This window comes from Hevea brasiliensis, chromosome 14, assembly GCF_030052815.1.
Source record: "Hevea brasiliensis isolate MT/VB/25A 57/8 chromosome 14, ASM3005281v1, whole genome shotgun sequence".
Lineage (NCBI taxonomy): Eukaryota > Viridiplantae > Streptophyta > Magnoliopsida > Malpighiales > Euphorbiaceae > Hevea > Hevea brasiliensis.
Genome location: NC_079506.1, coordinates 62,938,821 through 62,958,928, shown reverse-complemented (window position 1 = coordinate 62,958,928; position 20,108 = coordinate 62,938,821). Strand labels below are relative to the sequence as shown.

Sequence of the window (20,108 nt, the reverse complement as noted above, 5' to 3'; positions counted from 1 at the left end):
TGTAAGGGATGCATGGTAGCCAAAGTTTTGGTTGATAATGGATCTGCTCTAAATGTATTGCTAATTGCCATTCTGGCTAAACTTTTTGTTGAACCTTCTCTAATGCATTCAAGCAATATGGTAGTTAGAGCCTTTGACGGAACCAAAAAAGAGGTGTTAGGGGACATTGAACAGCCATTACAAGTTGGGGCTTGTACCTTTAATGTCATTTTTTAAGTAATGGATATAGAGCCTACCTATACGATGTTGTTGGGTAGACCATGGATACATTCGTCTAATGTACCTTCCTCCTTACATCAAAGAATTAAGTATGTTGCAAATGGAAAGCTAGTGACAGTCAAGGGGGAAGAAGCAATGCTAGTTACTAAACCTCAATCGATCCCTTATATAGAAACAACTAAGCAAGCGCCTGAAAGTTCTTTTCAAGCACTAAAATCAATAGGTATACCTGGGCATACTCTGTAGGGGTCCAACATGGTGGCAAAGGTGATGTTAAAGAGTGGATATCAAAAAGGAAAAGGCTTGGGCATTAGGCTACAAGGGATAGCAGAACCTATTACTATAACTAAGAGAGAAGGGCATTTTAGGTTAGGGTACAGTGAAAATGGTTTATTTGATAAGAAGCCCTGGATGAAGCATATTCTGAGAGATTGGTGCTTTGACCAATTTTATGATGAGAAGATGGTTATCCCTCACATTCAAGAGACTTTCCTCTCAGCCACTCAAGTAGCTCATCCACTCCCAGTCATTCAAGATATCACTGAAGAGATTGAGGGGTCTCTGCCAAAATTATCCATTAATGTCCTTGAGCCAAGTTAGAGCTATGATCTATTGATTGTGCCTATGTAAGAAGGCAAACAGCTGAACAATTAGGAAGAAGAGGATGCTCCAGCATTATTTTTAAAGTAATATATGTGATGTTACCAACCCCTTGATTACTTAGTCCATGGCGTCGAGTGGGTCTTATGTAAATGGACCTTATTTTATGATTTTGCATTAATAAAAACAGTGCATCTTTTAAATCTTGTTTCTTATGTTTAATTCTTCTTTCCAAGCCAATAATTGACTTCTCCTTTTTCATTATTTTCCAGGCCCAATATTAATAATTTAATCAATATGGATATTCCCCAGATTCACTTTGATAAACCTTTGATTGCCATGGAGGACAATAGTATTGATAGGGAAGAAGAGTGTACACCTCTAAAAGAAATAGTTAAACAACTATAAATAAATGAGCCCAGTCTAATGCCTTGTGGTGACGGAATGAACACGTTGAATTTGGGAATAGAAAAGGATAAAAAGGAGTTAAAAGTCATAGATAATGAGAAGATGAATGAAATGGTTTATTGCTCAAAAAGTTCCTAGATGTATTTTCCTAGACTTATGATGACATGCCAGGAGTTGATCCGCGCATTGTAACTTACAAAATCCCTCTGGCACCAGGGACGATACCTGTGAAGCAAAAACTTAGAAGAATGCATCTGGACATGTTGATAAAGGTTAGGGATGAAATCAAAAAGCAATATGATGCTGGGGTTTTAGAAGTGGTAAAATATTCTGAATGGGTAGCTAATATGGTTCCAGTAATGAAGAAAAATAGTAAAGTAAGGGTATGTGTGGATTATAGAGATCTCAATAAAGTTAGCTTAAAGGATGATTTTTCTCTCCCACATATCGATGTACTAGTTGACAATGCTGCAAGTTTGGGCAGGTGTTCTTGTGTTGATGGAGCCTCTGGTTATAATCAAATTCTAATGGATGAGCTAGATAAGGAAAAGATGACTTTCATCACCTAGTGGGGAGTTTTCTGCTACAAAGTCATGCCATTTGGGCTTAAGAATGCTAGGGCAACATATCAGCATGCTATGGTTACTTTGTTTCACGACTTGATGCACAAAGAAGTTGAAGTTTATGTAGATGATATGATTATTAAATCAAGAAGGGCAGAAAGCCATGTGGCAGTCTTGCGAAAAGTGTTCGAAAGATTGAGGAAATACATACTGAAACTGAATCCTACAAAATGTGTCTTTGGGGCAAAATCGAGAAAATTTTTAGGATTTATTGTTAGTGAGAAGGGAATTGAAATTGACCCTGATAAGGTCAAAGCTATCCAGGATATGCCACCACCGCAGACTGAAAAAGAAGTTTGAAGCTTTCTAGGGAAATTGAATTACATTTCCCGATTCATTTCTAATCTCACAACCAAAGCTAAACCAATTTTCAAGTTATTGAGAAAAAACAACTTTGCTACTTGGAACGATGATTGCCAAGAGGCATTTTAGAATATTAAGAATTACTTATCAAATCCACCCATTCTGGTTCCACCTATTCCTGGCAGACCATTAATCTTGTTCATGGCAGTTCTTTTGGTCTCAATGGGATGTGTTTTGGGGCAATATGATGATTCTAGCAAGAAAGAAAGGGCTATTTACTATCTGAGCAAAAAGTTCAATGATTGTGAAGCTCGGTATTCATTTGTTGAAAGAACTTGTTGTGCACTAGCCTGGCTGCTAATCGCCTCAAGCATTATATCTTAAATTACAAGACCTGGCTCATTTCCAGAATGGATCCAATCAAGTATGTGTTTGAAAGTCCATATCTACCAGGGAGAATAGCCAAATGGCAAGTCATACTGTCCCAATATGATATCATCTATATGACCAGAAAGGCTATAAAGGGAAGTATTATAGCAGCTCTTTTAGCAGAAAATCCAATTGAGGAATATGAAGCTTTGGATTTTGAATTCCCGGATGAGTATGTAAATACAGTGGAGGAAGAAATGGGAGAGCAGAGTGATGTCTGGCAAATGTATTTTGATGGAGCAGTCAATTTATCAGGTAGTGGAATCGGATCAGTCTTGGTAACTCCTGATGGAAAACATTTCCCAATTACAGTAAAGTTAAAATTTGAATGTACAAATAACGTCGTTGAATATGAAGCTTGTGTGAGTGGTTTACAAGCAGCTATTAAAATGAAAATCAAGAAGTTAAAAGTCTATGGCGACTCAGCTTTAATAATTTATCAAGTGAAAGGGGAATGGCAGACTCGAGATCCGAAGTTGATTCCATACCAGAAATATCTCATTGAATTAATTAAGAAATTTGATGAGATTACTTTTACTCATTTAAGTCATGATAAGAATCAGTTGGCCGATGCTCTAGCAACACTAGTTGTCATGGTACAAATTGAGGAAGGTAAAGGAGTGCAGATTCTTCTTATAAAGGCCAAAGATAACCCTGCTTATTGCTTAATGATCGAAGAAGTAGTGGATGGGAAGCCCTGGTATTATGATATTCAACAATATATCAAGACAAGGGAATAACCACAAAAAGCAAGCAAAATGACAAGAGAATGGTCAGAAGAATGCCTTTAGGATATTTCCCTAGTGGGGAAATCTTGTACAAAAGGAATTTTGATGGGGAATTGTTACGTTGTGTTGATGCAAATGAAGCTAAAAAGATTCTATTTGAAATGCATGAGAGGAATTGTGCAACACACGCTAATGGACACATGATGGCTAGATAGATTCTCTGTCGAGGTTATTTTTAGCTTACTTTGGAAAAAGATTGTATTGAGTATTTTCGAAGATGTCATAAGTGCCAGATTTATGCTAATAAAATAAATGCTCCTCCTCATCAGCTCTTCAATTTAGTAGCCTTGTGGCCCTTTGCAATGTGGGGCATGGATGTTATTGGTCCAATCACTCCAAAAGCATCAAATGGGCATCGGTTTATTCTTGTTGCCATCGATTACTTTACTAAATGGTTTGAAGTAGAATCATATGCCAGTATTACTCAGAATGCATTGGTGAAATTTCTTAAACGAAACATTATTTATAAATATGGTCTTCCTGACAAGCTTATAACTGATAATGCAAAAAACTTGAATGGCTCAAAAGTCAAAGAGTTGTGTGATCAGTATAAAATTCGTCATCTCAATTCATCACCATACTGGCCACAGATGAATGGGGCAGTAGAAGCTGTGAATAAGAATCTTAAGAAGATAATTGAGAAAATGACAATCACGTATAGGGATTGGCACGAAGTGCTCCCATTTGCTCTACATTCATATCGGATTGCGGTGAAAACTTCTACTAGGGCAACTCCATACTCACTAGTATATGGAATGGAAGCAATCTTGCCAATAGAGGTAGAGATACCTTCATTGAGGATTTTGGTAGAAGCAGAATTAGATGACATGGAGTGGGTTCAAACGTAGTTGGATCAACTCAACTTCATTGATGAAAAACGGTTGGCTGCTGTGTGTCATGGTCAATTGTACCAAAGTCGAATGGCTCGGGCATTTGATAAGAAAGTCCATGCTCGAGAGTTTCAACCTAGAGACATTATTTTGAAGAAAGTTTTATTGAATCAAAGTGATCTGAGAGGAAAATGGACACCAGGTTATGAATGTCCTTATGTAGTCAAGAAATCATTTTCGAGAAGAGCTCTAATATTGACACACATGAATGGAAAGGAGTTGCCAAACCCAGTAAACTCAAATATGGTGAAAAAGGTATTTTGCTTAAAAAAAAAAAAAAGGTTGCAAGGATGAAAACCCAAAAGGGCGTCCTTGGCAAAATGAGTGAAAGAGGGTGAAAACTCGAAAGGGCACTCTCTGCAAAATGAGAGAGAGACGAAAACCTGAAAAGACGTCCTATAAAAGGAAAGAAAAAAATAGAAAAAAAAAAGAGAAAAAGAAAAACATATGAGGATGAAAACCCGAAAGGGCATCTTCGAAACTTTAAAGGAATAAGGGAGATTAGTACAACAGTTGAAATGTTAGGGTTTTCCAAATCTAGAGATTCAAGCACTGAGGTACTTTTCTAAAGAATAGAATTACCAAAGAGATAGGGCTGCTGGCATTCATGGCAAGAAGAGGTTTTAAAAGTTAATTTGTCGAATTCCAGAGATTGTCTGCCACTTCCTGTTCAAAGTCATAAATCATATTCTTGCTCCTAATCCTTGTACAAGTCTATCCAATGTGAAGAAAGTAACACTTTTGCCATCATCTTTTTCCTTCGGCTATCATATTTTCTCATGACAATTGTGTTGTTTTTCTTACTAATGCTTGATCATAAAATAAGAGATTACAAATTCAGGTGACATTATGTATCTTGCTTTTGAATAGTGTTGGAAAGATTTCCTGATAACTTGAACACATAGATACAAAGGACAAGTGGATTTCTCTGATGGCTTAAACATGTAGATATAAGGGCAAAAGGCCAAACTCGATTGGGGCAGCAATTGGTAGAGAAAGTTTCCCAAGTAAAAAAAAAAAAAAAACCCTCAAGGACGAAAACTCGAAAGTGCGTCCTTGGCAAAATAAGGGGAAAAGAGTGAAAACCTGAAAGGGCACTCTCTGCAAAATGAGCAAAAGATGAAGACTTGAAAGAAGAGAGTAACAGGAAAAGAAAAGCTTGAAGGGGGGGAATCTGAAAAGGGTGTTCACGGTAAATGCTCAAAAAGAATACAAGTCCTTCAGGTTCTATTGGGATTGACTCTATGTCTCTGTTTTGGCTTCAAGCTTAATGTCCAGTAAGCTCTTGCAAGTAAAAGGATCCTTTACTAGAGTTTCTTTAAGATCTTACACTATTTTGTAGGCCTTAAATCAATACTATATTTAATTATTTAGGTTTTCCTTAAAATGCACAGATACCTTAACGAATTTAAGAGGCAACTTATTCAAAAATTTCAGGTAATTAAATTTTTTTTCAATTCATGCGTTTAAATTTCTGTCGGGCTATGTCGCCCTTCAAATTTTCATATTGCTTTTAAATTTATGTTAAGCTATGTCGCTCTTTCAATTTCTGCGTTTAAGTTTCTTTTGGGTTACGTCGCCCTTCAAATTTTCATATTGCTTTTAAATTTCTATTGAGCTATGTCGCTCTTTCAATTCCTGCGTTTAAATTTCTGTTGGGCTACGTTGCCTTTCAAATTTTCATATTGCTTTTAAATTTCTATTGAGCTATGTCGCTCTTTCAATTCCTGCGTTTAAATTTCTATCGGGTTATGTCGCCCTTCAAATTTTCATATTACTTTTAAATTTCTGTTGAGCTATGTCACTCTTTCAATTTCTGCCTTTAAATTTTTATCGAGCTACGTCGCCTTTTAAATTTTCATATTGCTTTTAAATTTCTGTTGAGCTATGTCGCTCTTTCAATTCCTACGTTTAAATTTCTATCGGGCTACGTCGCCCTTCAAATTTTCATATTGCTTTTAAATTTCTATTGAGCTGTGTCGCTCTTTCAATTCCAGCGTTTAAATTTCTGTCAAATTTTCATATTGTTTTTAAATTTTTGTTTCTATTGAGCTATGTTGCTCTTCCAATTCTTGTTTTTTTAAATTTCTGATAAGTTGTGTCACTTTTAAATGTTCTATTTTCCAATTTTTCTGAGCCATGTCGCTCTTGAAATTTTCACTTTTAAATATCTAGTAAGCTATGTTGCTCTTTAAATTTCCTACATTTAAGTTTCTGTTGAGCTCAAGTTGTTCATTTATTTCTTCCCTTTCATCCAAAATATGAGACTATACCTTCTCATGTCTCCTGTTATGAGAAAATTAGAAAATTCTTTTACTTTTTGGACTTTAGTTTCCATAACCTTGCATCGTAATTTAAATTTCTCTTACCTAGCTTGTTTCTTCTCCATTTTAAATTCTTTTTTTTTTCTTTTCTTTGTCTTTTAATTTGCTTATTTTGCCTTTTGATATCGCCCGTCCAAAATATACATCTTTTTGTCTTCACATGTTTCCTATCTTGAGGAAACTAGAAATTACTTTTCTTCATTCCTCTAATAAAAAACATGTAAAGAGGGGCAGCTGCAAATAGTATATTTTGTTCGGATCAGAAATAATTTTTTTTAAAATAAAAATAAAATAAAATAGGAAAGTAAAGAAGAAAAAGAAATATTTTATTAGGTTTTAATTTGTTGCCATTAAATTTTAGTTATACATATGCATATATATATTTTTGGAAGAAATAAAAGAAAATAAAATCAATTAATGAGGAATTAATTTTATTAAATTTCCTAAACTTTTTATCTACCTGTACAAGGAAACTCTTCACTTTCCCTTTAATTGCTCTCTTGAAAACAACCAGTTTCATGTGAAAAGAGTAACCTTTCCACTCCCTTTGACTCTCTTGAAAAGACACAAGCCTCCCTTTAAAAGGAAAGAACAAATCATCTCCTGGGGACTCTTGATAGCAACGTTATTAGCTTTCCTAGAAGGGGACTCATCTTCCTTTCTCTCAAAAGGAAAAACGTTATCCCCTCCAAGATTTGATTCTCGCATCAGCTGTTTTCTGTTCAATTCTCAGTTTTGCTCCAAGGATTAAGGTATCTTTCTTGATCCCAAACAACTCTTTTAGATTAAGTTTCATTCAATTTTAATGGGTTTTGTTAAAATAAATAAATTTATGGCTTTGATAAAATGATGTTTGAAATTTGTAGCTTTAAAATTCAGGTTGTTTTAAGTTGTTGAGTTGTTTTCTTTTTGCTTTGATAGTGGTTGAGAAAAGGAAACCTTGATTGTTATTTGTTGGTAACCAATTATAACGCTGAGTAAATTGAAAACGTACTCTCCTAGATGATCTAATGATATATGAATTGATTGTTCAGTTTTCTATGGGTTTAAAAATTATCTATTATATTGAAATGAAATGTAGGTGTGGAAAAATTGTTAGTTCATTTTAGATCTCACCAATTAATCTTTTATTTATTTTATTTTATTTTCTTTATTTTATTATTTTTTTTGCTGAGTCCAAATATAAGGCCTTCAAGTGGTATTATGTCGGTAGGGAGTAGTTGGACAGTTTTTTTAAGAATGGGTTTTTTACATCGGGTTGTGGTTTGGATAGATAATTTTTTTAAAAGAAATAGTGGCAATTCCATTGTAAATACTGAAAATAAATATTAAATAAATAAAAATAAAATTAATTAAAATTTTGAATTTACTGATATTTTCATCTTAAATATTGAAAAACAAAGTAAATAAACAAATTAAATTAAAGTAAAATTTAAATATCGGAGGTCTAATGATAATTTCATCATAGACCTTGTTTGTCATGAATTTGAGATTAATTATTCTAGGCCTATTGATAATTGCATCTTAGACCTTGTAATTAAAAAATATTAATTAAAAGATTGATTGAGATTTATTGATAATTTGATCATGAATCCTAAAAAAAAAAAAAATAAATAAATTGAAAATAAGCAAATTGGATTAAAGGAACAAGATCTTCGGTCTAATGATAATTGTATCTTAGACCTCACAAAATCATATTAATTTGTTAGACTTATTAATAATTTTATCATAAATTCTAAAGATAAAAATCTAAATTAAAGCTTTGGGGTTAATGATAATTTCACTTTAAATCCTATTGAAAATAAAATTTTATAATTAATGCTTTAGGTTTAATGGTAATGTTACCTTAAACCTATTAAAATAAAATAATTAATCTAAATCTTGGGTTTTAATGAAAAGTTTTCTTAAGCCTTATTAAAGTCCAATGGAAATAAATTAATTAAACCTTTGGTTTCATTGGTAATTTTGTCATGGACACTAATTAGTATTTGATGGTAATTTCACCTTAAACATACTTTAAAAAAAAAAAACAATCATTAATTAAAATTTATTGGGTTGGTTGATAGTTTCATCACCTAAATATAAGTATAACCTTAAACCCATAAAATGCACTAAAATACAAAATTAAAATAATTTAAGTCTAATGATAATCTCATCTTAGATCTTTTTAATTACAAAATCTAGAATTAATTACTTCAGGTCTAATGATAATTGTATCTTAGACCTTAAGATTTAAAAATATAAAGTATTGTTAAGATTTAATAATAATTTCATCTTAAATCTTATAAACTTGAAATAAAGCATATAAAAATCTTTCAGGATTTAATGATAATTTTATCTTAAATCTTATAAGTTAGATAATAATCAAGATTTTGGATTTAATGATAATTCCATTTTAAGCTCTATGAATCAAATAAAACTAAAATAATTAGAGGTTTAATGATAATTTCATCTTAAATCCCACAAAATAAAATAAAATAAAGATCATGGGTTCAATGATAATTGCATCTCGGACCTTCAGAAATAACAATTAATGGTTTGTTGGGTGTAATGATAATTTCATCTTATACCCTATAAAATAAAATAATTAGATTAATTTCTCTTAAACTATTGCAAAGATAATAATAAATTTAAACAGAATATTATTCTTGTATAGGAATTATTTAACCTGTCGAGAGCTACAAATTTTTGAAAAATCCAACTTTTGAGAGCATCTTGCTAAATCTCTCGATTAATTTGTAAGTAATATACGTGTTTAACTCATAATTTACATTTCTGTATAATTAGGCGCACCACACGCATAACACCCTAAGTCATTCGGACACCGATGATGGGATTTACAATGGGGAGTTGAAAGTTTTCACGGTCTATCGAAATCCCTAGGAACTAAATGACACCTTTCCTGGTATTAAAGTTTTAATCAAGGAAAGGGAGGAAATTAGTAAAATGTTAAGTAGGCATCACTTGTATCATATATATGTTTGACTCCTTTTAACAATATTTGTATTTAATGAAAATAACTAAAACTTTTTTAAAATAAAACTAAAATTCAATTTCTTAAAAATAATTGGCTTTCATTTTTTTAATAATATGGTTTAAAAAATAAAAATAAAAAATAAAAGATCTTAAAACCAAGAAATGTATTTTAAAATCCATTTTCAATTTCAAACATATTTTAATTTTCAAGTCAATCCAATTTCCAAAAAATTTTAATTTATAAGTCATTTTTAAGATAATTTCATTTTAGGCGGAATTATATTTCAACAAATTTAATTTTCAAAGCTCAATTTAATTTTCTAACAGAATTTACTTTTCAAACCAAATTTAATTTTCAAATAGAATTTCATATTAAAATCAAATTAATTGTCGAATTTAGGAGCCTCTTTTAAAATAAAAGTTTTTAAAAAAATAAAAATAAAACAGAGATCAAATGGAGTCAAAATTCACTTTTAGGGTCGCTTCACTTACTTGTGTATTTGACTTACCCTAATAGTGAGATATTTAAGCGTTTCTACATTTATATTTTCGATCAAATGCAAGGAACCAATATTATAAATTAAGCTCCATTTCAAATTATTGACATTAATTTATTTGAGCACATTCTTAAATCCATCTACCCTTTTGGGATGATGTGAAATGCCTAACACCTTTCCCACACGTATAAGGGTCCCGAACCTTGAATCTCTGGAATAGAAGTGGATCATTTTCTTTAAAATAAAAGTTTTGAGAATATAATATCTCTATTTTTCCTGCAAAAATTAGAGTGGCGACTCCTCACCTTTCCACTTCGGTGTGAATTACCTGGCAACCGTAAAGTACATCGCGACACTCGCCAAACATTAATAAACAGAGGAGACTCTGTTCAGATCTCCATAAAAATAAATTGTGATATATATATAAATAAATAAAAATTCCATAACATGGATAATATGAATAAATGGAGTTTAAATTAACTATGTACATGACAAGACAAGATAAAGTGCTTTGACACCAAATATGGCACACTTTACTCAACTACACTGTAGACAGGTAATGTGACACCCCTTATCTGTCTACAGTGTAGCCGAGTAAGATATGCCACACAGTGTACCGTAACACTATATTTTATCTCAATTATTTTTATCCTTCCTTATTTTATTTCTTTATGGTGATGAAATGCAATTTGTGAAATTTGACTCATTTAATTCATTTATTGAAATTATAAATTTATTTGAGGTTTCAAAAATTTTATAGAAAATCCGATAGAGTACCTGCTAAAAATGGATAAAACAGTTCTTCGGAGCCTGTGAAAAACACTTCTAATACATTTCCAATCATTCTCAAACTCTATTATATCAACATAATCTCAATATTCCTCAATCATTTTTCAAAAATTCTTTTATTTATCATTCATTCATTTCACATGATAATAATGTACAAATAATAAATAAATACTCAATTTTCATTTTTAAATACAAATTACAAATATTTGCATTAATACCAAAATATATTACATGAGTTTCAACTATACAGCAGAAAATAAAAGTTTAATTACAAAATATAAACAGTATAAAATATCAAAATGGGACCCAGTGTCCTACCAATGCACTGAAGTCTATGAGGTGACACAGACACTATGCAGAACTGTGAATGGCCTCACCTAGTCTATGGTCTACTGGGGCTTTCTGTCAGTCTCTGCAGAACCTACGCCTGTCACACCTTAACCCTCTGTAAGGCATAACATGATCCCTTAGAATACCTAATGAACTACTGAACTTCACCTACCGATAATTCATTAAGTATACTACAAGGGATTTTAAAACCATTTTCTTACATTTTGGTAGTGGTGAGCACTTGGGTAGGAATTAAAATAATTTAATTGAAGTTTCAAAACTAGTTAAAACTTTTGCCCATTTTAATTTTTCTGCAAATTTTATAAAAATTTCGGCAGACTGCCGTCTGTATTTTGAGAAAACAGTTCTTCAAATACCTGAGAAAAATACTTCCAATAAATTTCTCCACAACTCCAAACCCAAATCAACTCAAAATTCTCAAATCAAACCACTTCAAAATAATTCCACAATTCAATCCAAGTTTATCATCTCAAAATATTTCATCATTTCATTCAATAAAGCTAATTTACATTCACAAGTTTAATTTACAGATATAAAATATAAAAATAATATTATTACAATTTATTATACAACTGCTCAACTTTACATTGATACATAAAATATTACAATATTTACATCAATTAACTATAAGGGCATAAATAAATACCCGTACAAAAGATCAACGGAAGCTTTTCCGATTCAGTAGCTCACTCTACTGCTTTTTCCTTGCTCCTATCTGCGACAGCAAAATAAGCTATTGCTGAGTATAAAAATACTCAGTGGTGCACAATAAAAATTTGAAATACAATACATAAAATATTCATTGACAAAACACAATTTAAATATTGCACAATTACATTTCACAAATTATCAAAAGTAATTATAGCACAATTTTGGTCAAACAATTTAATAAACATAGTGTTGCCAATTCATACACAACTTAAGCTATGACATAAAATTTTCGATCAAATCTGCGTTGTACATGAAGGAACGGAAGCGTGAAAAACACAAGTTTATACCATTGAATTCAAAAATTTTCTTCTAGGGTCATATGCATCATGCAAGATTTATTTTTATCTATTTGATTTCAATGATAAACAACATATTAAAACTTTTTTAATATGTTTTTGAATATGTATTTGCCATTTAAGATTTTAAAATTAATCAGATTAATTTTAGAACCCTAGATTAAATCAATAACGATTACACTAATCTCTTAATGCACTGCAGCGTGTCTGCACCTTTAAGATTCGTCTTCAGGACACCAGATGTTCTCCCTCTAGCTTGTCCACACCAAGAACACCTATGGCAGCCCTTGATAAGCTTCTAAAGCTTTTTCTATTAATTAGAAATTCAAGTTCTACCTTTTAAGAGATTAGAGATATAAACAGGACACTAGAAACAATTTCTAGTGTTCTTAATTCAAGAGATTGATGGCTAATCTCTTTGAATTGATGAGAGATGAAGAAGAATAGATGGAGAGCCCTAAAATGGCGTGACAAAGGAGAGGAGTGGCTGCTATTTTTTTTTCTTTTCATAACAACACTTATATAGCTAGGTTAACACATTAAACCCTTGCCACATGTCACCCTTTGATTAGCTCTAGGTTTAAGTGACCCAATCACATTGTGCCAAGTGTCAAACCTATATTTAATCTTGACTTTAATCATCTTACATGATTAAAAAACATTTGGCAAGCTTATGTGTAATCCCATGTGTCACCATCTCATAGTGCCACGTGTCACACTGTGAAATCACCAAAATGCCCCTGTGTCTTAATTTTGAGTTCCCAACCCAAAACAATTATTTTTCTTCTTCTAATCAATTTATATCAAATATAAATTAATTAATTAATCTCTATTAATTAATTTCTCATTAATTAAATTCATATTTAAACACTTTAAATATAAATTTAACTTATACTATACATCCAATAATCTAGATTTGGTTTCAAGTGATGCTAGGGACTTTGCAATCTAATTGCAAAACAAACCTATTTAATTAATCAATTAAACTCTTTAATTAATTAATTAAATTATATTTAAATAGGTGATAACTTGTGTATGTGTGTGACTTACTAGGCTCATAACTAATTGGCAATGAGACATGATATCAACTCTTAATATCATCAAAACTCTTGTAACACCCCTCACCCGTCTACACTGTAGCCGAGCAAGGCGTGCTACACGGCGTGCCGGAGCACCTGATCTTATCTGATTTCATTACAGTTCTTAGTTTACTCGTTCAAAAACTTTATCTGAGGTTTAGGCTATTTTTACTGTTTATCAAAATCTGACTAATTTGGAAATTTAAAAAATTTTAACGATAATCCGGCAACGTGCCGACTGTAATTTGGAGTAACTGTTCTTCTGAGCCTGCCAAAAACAATTTCAATATATTCTTAATTTCTCAAACTTAATAGTCTCAAAAATTTTCGAACATAATGTATCTCAATACAGCATCCAGATTTCTCAGAAATCTCATCAGATTTTCAACATCTCAATATTCACAAGTACAATCTCATTATAACTCAAATTCAATTTACATATTAAAATACTTACTTTGAGTAGCTTCCATAATTCATAGGTTAATTATATGAGTTTATTTTGTACAAGATATACAAATAATTTACAATGTGCTAGGAATGAACAATATACATAACATGTATAAAATGAGCCCTATCTACATGCATTGCTGAGGAGGTGACAATGTTGAACTCTTCTGACACTTCTGCAGGTCTAGACTCCAAAAATCTCAGTCGACAGTCTACTGGTTTTACCTTCAGTACCTGCGCGAGGAAGCAATTCCATCGCGCTAAGCATTTCTGCTTAGTGGTGCAATAGTATAACAAGAAATAATATATACAAATAAAGAAAGAAATAAATCATAATTCGAATACTCAGGAATTAATTTAATTTGGTATGGTACTTCTAGTATCAATGATCATATGTACTAGTTTGTTCCTCTTCGGAAGTGCTTAGTTTATAACTTTTCAGTAATACTACCTAGTATACAAATTATTCTAACTGTATTGTATTTCAGGTCTCTACTGTTCTGCAATTTATATTTTTGTTATGTTTCTTTTGCTAATCTCTTTTACTCATTTATTCAATACTTAATTTAATTGTACTGAAATTTCATTATACTTAACTTAGCTTCTTGAATTGAATAATGTTTTAAATGACTGCCCATATAGCCTATACACTGACCAGACTGGATAAACGGATATACTAGCACTGGGTACCTAGTACCTCGGGCCGTCACACCATCGGTCACAAAGTATCTCCCGGTGTGCAAACAGTGTGGCTAAAAGCCATATAATCAATCAGGCATTAAGTCGAGTATAATAACACAAACTGTATAGCCATAGGCTATTAAAATCATAGTATGACATAATAAGCCATAAAACACAGTATGACGTAAAGTCATTTACAGAACAGCTGTCAGAATCCTATTGGCATGCCAACCTACCCAAACTAGTTAACTAGGCAAATTAGGGCATATTACAAGGTTACGTATTTATTTCTTTATTTTCAGGGTTTACTGGTCATTACACGATTCACGGGTCAATGAAAATATTGACCTTTTTATACATCATGGATAAGTTGATTCTAGTATCAACATGTCACAATTTGCATTTCAATATGCTGCCAATATAGTGCAATTTACCATTTTTACAAGTTGGCATTCATTGCCAAATCACTTCAAGCATCATTTTATGTAATTACCAATTTTCAATTTTAGTGAGCTAGATTGATCTAGCATAAAGTCCTATTTCCCTTGGTTTTTAGCTTTTGGTTAAAGAAACAAAATTGTAGCTCTATGTCTTATTGCACGCGGGACAAAATTTCAGGTCATTTCGAGTTGTATAGACCAAGATATGGTCAATTTACTAAAGCTGGACAGATTACACCTTTAGTGCAAAATTTGGTCAATTTCTCAATTTTTGTGTGCTAGATTTGTCTAGCTTAAAGTCCTATTTCTCTTGGTACTATTCCCCTCAATTCATTTCATTAGTCAACCTATAATGTTCACCCTTGATGCACTCTACGTGAGTCAATTCTAATGTTACCAATATGTCACATTTTATAGCCCTTTAATGTTGGTATATGTTACCAATTTCATTTCCAAGTGTATTGCATTTTATTGCAATTTACCGGATTTCGGTGTACTATTTTGACCTAGCCGGACGACCTAGTTTCCTCTGTTTTTGGGTTTCGGTCCAAACTACAAACTTGTAGGTCTATGTCTTATGGAACGCGGGAAAAAATTTTAGATCATTCTGAGTTATGTAGACCAAGTTATGGTCATTTTACTATTGCTGGTCAAAATGTATCAAAATTTGTCACTTTAGGTCATTTTAGGTCATTTTAGGTTCGGCCAGTTTTTGGACCCGAACTTGTGCAAGCTTTTTGACTTACTTATGGCCATTTATGGGCTTGGGTGTCTTCATAAGACTTGTAGATATAGGTCTTAACTATTCATAGTCAAAATTGCAGGTCAATTGGACCTGTTTTGAGTGAGTTATGGCCTAAACACTAACTGCTGCCCAAATAGTCAGTTTTCAGGCCTTAAATGCACTAATCCGGATTTGGTCACTTTTTAAGGTCAGTTTCTAGGCAGAATTTTGGCAACCTTTCTACATAAAAGTTGGCCTATTTGGTGTCTAGTTTCACCCTATATTGGCCTCATACCAATTGGGTTCATAGTTTGGCACTTATGGCCTCATTTATGTGCTGCCTTCAATACACAACCTGCACAAAGCTCATACACTCCCAATTTAATGTTCCTTCTCCTCCTCATTACTACAATTTTCAATCAACAACACTTCCATACATATATTGTACACAATCCCAGCAAAAATTCTGGGCAGAATACTCAAGTGCACAAGGCACACAATACACCATTAAACTTCAATATTTACATCCAGCCAAATTCAACATACTTCAATGTTAATATTACACATATACTTCAACATATTCATACTTCAACATCACTTACACTTGCTGCGCACAAATTGACATTCACATATATCATTAATAACCATATATTCACACATAATTTCATGCTATTAGGGGCTGCCATAGCAGTTTGCTCAAGGCTTCAAGGTTCCATTTCACACCTTTAATCTAAACACTACATGTACATACTTGTGCACAAACTTACTACAACTTTCATTTGGACAATTCAACCTTCATTTTCATTCATTAGAAGTAAAAATAACTCAAGCTCAACAAGGGTTCATAGCTGCCCAAAATGAAGCAACATCACAAATCTCCAATAATTGTTTCAAACCATAATTTAAATTTCTCAATTTCAATCAATTCAAGTCCTATCACTTCCCATATATATACCCATATCAAACATCATCTTTAAACTCATCTACATCATTAAAACACATCAAAATCCCATGAATATCTTGGCTGCTGAAATGAAGGGCTCACCAAATATACATTAATTTACTCAATTTCTTCACAAATCAACTCACCCAAAGCTCAAAACAAGATCTAATGAAAGAAAATGGGGAGATTAAGCACTAACCTCATCTTGGGCTTGATTAAACTTCACCAAAACTCCTCTTTCTTGCTTCCTACATGCTGGCCATGATGTGTAGAACAAGTTTAATGAAGGACTCTTGAAGAAATGATGGCTTGATTAATGGTGCATGAAGGCTTGTATATGGGCATCCATGGATGAAGCTTGGAGAACTTGAATTCGGCCATGGGTGTTTGGATAAAGAAATGGAAGGCTTTTGGGTCATGAATTCTGTCCACTTAAGTATTATACCCTCCACTAATGTAGATTAATGAATATAATATTTACCACTCACTTTAGGTTAATATTAGAATAATTAAACTTATGTTTATTTTAATCATGTCCCCATAATTTCTTTTAATTATATTATGTATAAAACTTCTTATTTTCATGACATTTTCAAATTTTAATACTACTTATTTTTCATGGATATTTAGGTCAAAGATCAACTCTAGGTGTCAATTGACCAAAATGCCCCTCTTCGGGTAAAGTTCGGACTTTTTCGATAAGACCGATTTACTCCTTGTACCGCCGATTTCTTTAATTTTTATTTTTCGTTTATACTAACTTTCTAGTTTTTCTTTGACATTTTCTAAGTGTAATATCATTTATTTTTAATGGAGATTGAGGTCAAAAGGCAAAACTATGTGTCGAATGACCAAAATACCCCACTTCAGGTTATATTCTCGATTTTTCGGTAACACCAATTTTTGTCTGTTTCTCGATTTTTCATTTTTTCTTTGTACTAATCTATTAATTTTTCTTTGATATTTCTAGTGTTAATTACATTTCAATAAACCTTTAATTATGTCCCGAAAATATTTCTCGGGGTTCCCCGCATCCAGGGTTAGTCAACGATCCTCGCCGTAACTTCCCAGTGCGGTCACCCATCGCTACGGGTTTGGCTCGTTTAACTTAGTCACATTTTCTATCTTTCATTTTTGTTTGATTTTTGTTGTATTTTCTTTTTATTTATTTCATCATTATATGTCTGTTTACTATCACCGAAGTGTAGTTCCAGACATCCTGACTTGCCTGGACTGTTATTTGGCCACTAGAGCAACAGAACGTACAGAACACGTACAGTGGGGATGTTACAACTCTTCCCCTCTAAATAAAAATTTCGTCCTCGAAATTTACCTGATGTGAAGAGCTGAGGGAACTGTTGTCTCATTGTCTCCTCGCTCTCCCATGTTGCCTCTTCCGTGTTGTGGTGTCTCCATAGGATTTTCACTAGTGGAATTGTCTTATTTCTGAGCTCTTTTACCTCTCGTGCCAAGATTTTAAGTGGTTCTTCTTCATATGTCAGGTCAGGTTGTACCATAATTTCTTCTGCTGAGATGACATGTGAAGGATCTAATCTGTATCTTCTGAGCATCAAGACATAGAACACATTATGTATCTTGTCTAGCTCAGGTGGTAAGGCTAATCTGTAGGCTACTAGTCTCACATGTTCAATACCTTCATATGGGCCAATGAACCTAGGGCTTAATTTTCCCTTTTTCCCCAATCTCAACACTTTCTTCCACGGTGATACTTTGAGAAATACCTTCTCGCCAACTTCAGACTCAATGTCTTTTCTCCTCAAGTCAGCATAAGATTTTTGTCGGTCAGAGGCAATTTTCAAATTGGCCTTTATCAGTTTCACCTTTTCCTCTGTCTGTTTTATCAGGTCTGGCCCCACTAGCTTATCTTCACCCAACTCAGTCCAACATACAGGTGTTCTGCATTTTCTCCCATATAGTGCATCATAGGGTGCCATTTGTATGCTAGCTTGATAGCTATTATTGTATGCAAATTCTGCCAGTGGAAGGTATCTGTCCCAACTTCCCTCAAACTCAATAACACAACTTCTCAGCATATCCCTGAGGACCTATCACCTATGTTCGGTTATTATTATCATTATCAGTTCAACTATTATTTACAATAACTCAATGAGTTTCAAAATTTACCTGGATTATTCTTTCTGACTGTCCATCCGTCTGAGGATTAAAAGCCGTACTAAAATGGAGTTGTGATTGTTAGTAGTATGCCCTAGAGCATATCATTTAGTATGTATCTTGTACATAATTTTATTAATAAAAGGCATTTCCACTTTTCCGTTTACATAATATATTTATGTGTAATAGAAAAGGTCCATTGATATTTTGTTAGAAATATTATTCTTAAGTTGTTAAGAATATGAGTGACAATATTTCTAGCACAAAGTATCATAAATAGGTTCACAATCGAGGATACTTCATAATAAGGACATGACTTATCCAGAAAGATTGTATTCATGTTTGTTCCCAAGTTATTTATATGAGATATAAATAAGATGGAATGGTGAGTCTCATGCCATATAACAAACATGATAGGCACTTATAAATGATAAGTAGGCCGAACCAGTGACACTTATGACAAGCACATGGAGTTTACTCTTGTCAATGTTTTGTCATAAATCATATCAGTGCATATAATCTTTAGACTGAGATAGCAGCTTATCTTGTATATAGGTAGTTTGAGTTTGATCTGCTTTCATACTTGTACTATGTATGGGTATATGGGCATGTGTTGGCTCTGCTAGTTATATATGGAGGTAGGTGTTGATCAAGATGGAATCTGTTCCTCTAAGTAAATAGAGATAAAATCCTATGTTCATTTAATTGTTCTTGATGTTTCAAGTTCTGGCAGGACAGATAGATTTATTGTAAAAGAGTTTCGATGAGAAAAATCTTTTAATCAAGAACTGGAATTAAAAGAGAACATAATATTCATAGCAAATGGAGTTTGACATAAACCATGACTCGGCTTGAGTTGGGATTTTGTAAATGAGAGATTCTAGTGCATGGTAACATATGATTATAGGTTCATTTAAGGTAAACCTTATTACTAATTGGGTGGCCATGGCATGCTATGCTAGGTGTTAACCATGGTCTATGAGGTTCATAAAATGATTTAGAGAAATCATTTATGGTAAGAAAGAGTTATGATGATATTAAGAGTTGATATCATGTCTCATTGCCAATTAGTGATGAGCCTAGTAAGTCACACACATACACAAGTTATCACCTATTTAAATATGATTTAATTAATTAATTAAAGAGTTTAATTGATTAATTAAATAGATTTGGTTTGCAATTAAATTGCAAAGTCCCTAGCATGACTTGAAACCAAATCTAGATTATTGGATGTGTAGTATAAATTAAATTTATATTTAAAGTGTTTAAATATGAATTTAATTGATGAGAAATTAATTAATAGAGATTAATTAATTAATTTATATTTGATATAAATTAATTAGAAGAAGAAAATAATTATTTTGGGTTAAGAACTCAAAATTAAGACACAGGGGCATTTTGGTCATTTCACAGTGTGACACGTGGCACCATGAGATGGTGACACATGGCATAACACA

General features: G+C 32.6%; 1 protein-coding gene across 1 annotated transcript; it reads left to right on the top strand.

Annotated features, from left to right (window-relative positions):
• The first annotated feature begins 2,375 nt into the window (after positions 1–2,375).
• LOC131172965 (uncharacterized) lies at positions 2,376–3,322 on the top strand. The gene is made up of 2 exons (XM_058134601.1): positions 2,376–2,467; positions 2,563–3,322. The coding sequence occupies exons 1-2, from the start codon at positions 2,376–2,378 to the stop codon at positions 3,320–3,322; spliced, it is 852 nt and encodes a 283-aa protein (XP_057990584.1).
• Positions 3,323–20,108: the final 16,786 nt, after the last annotated feature.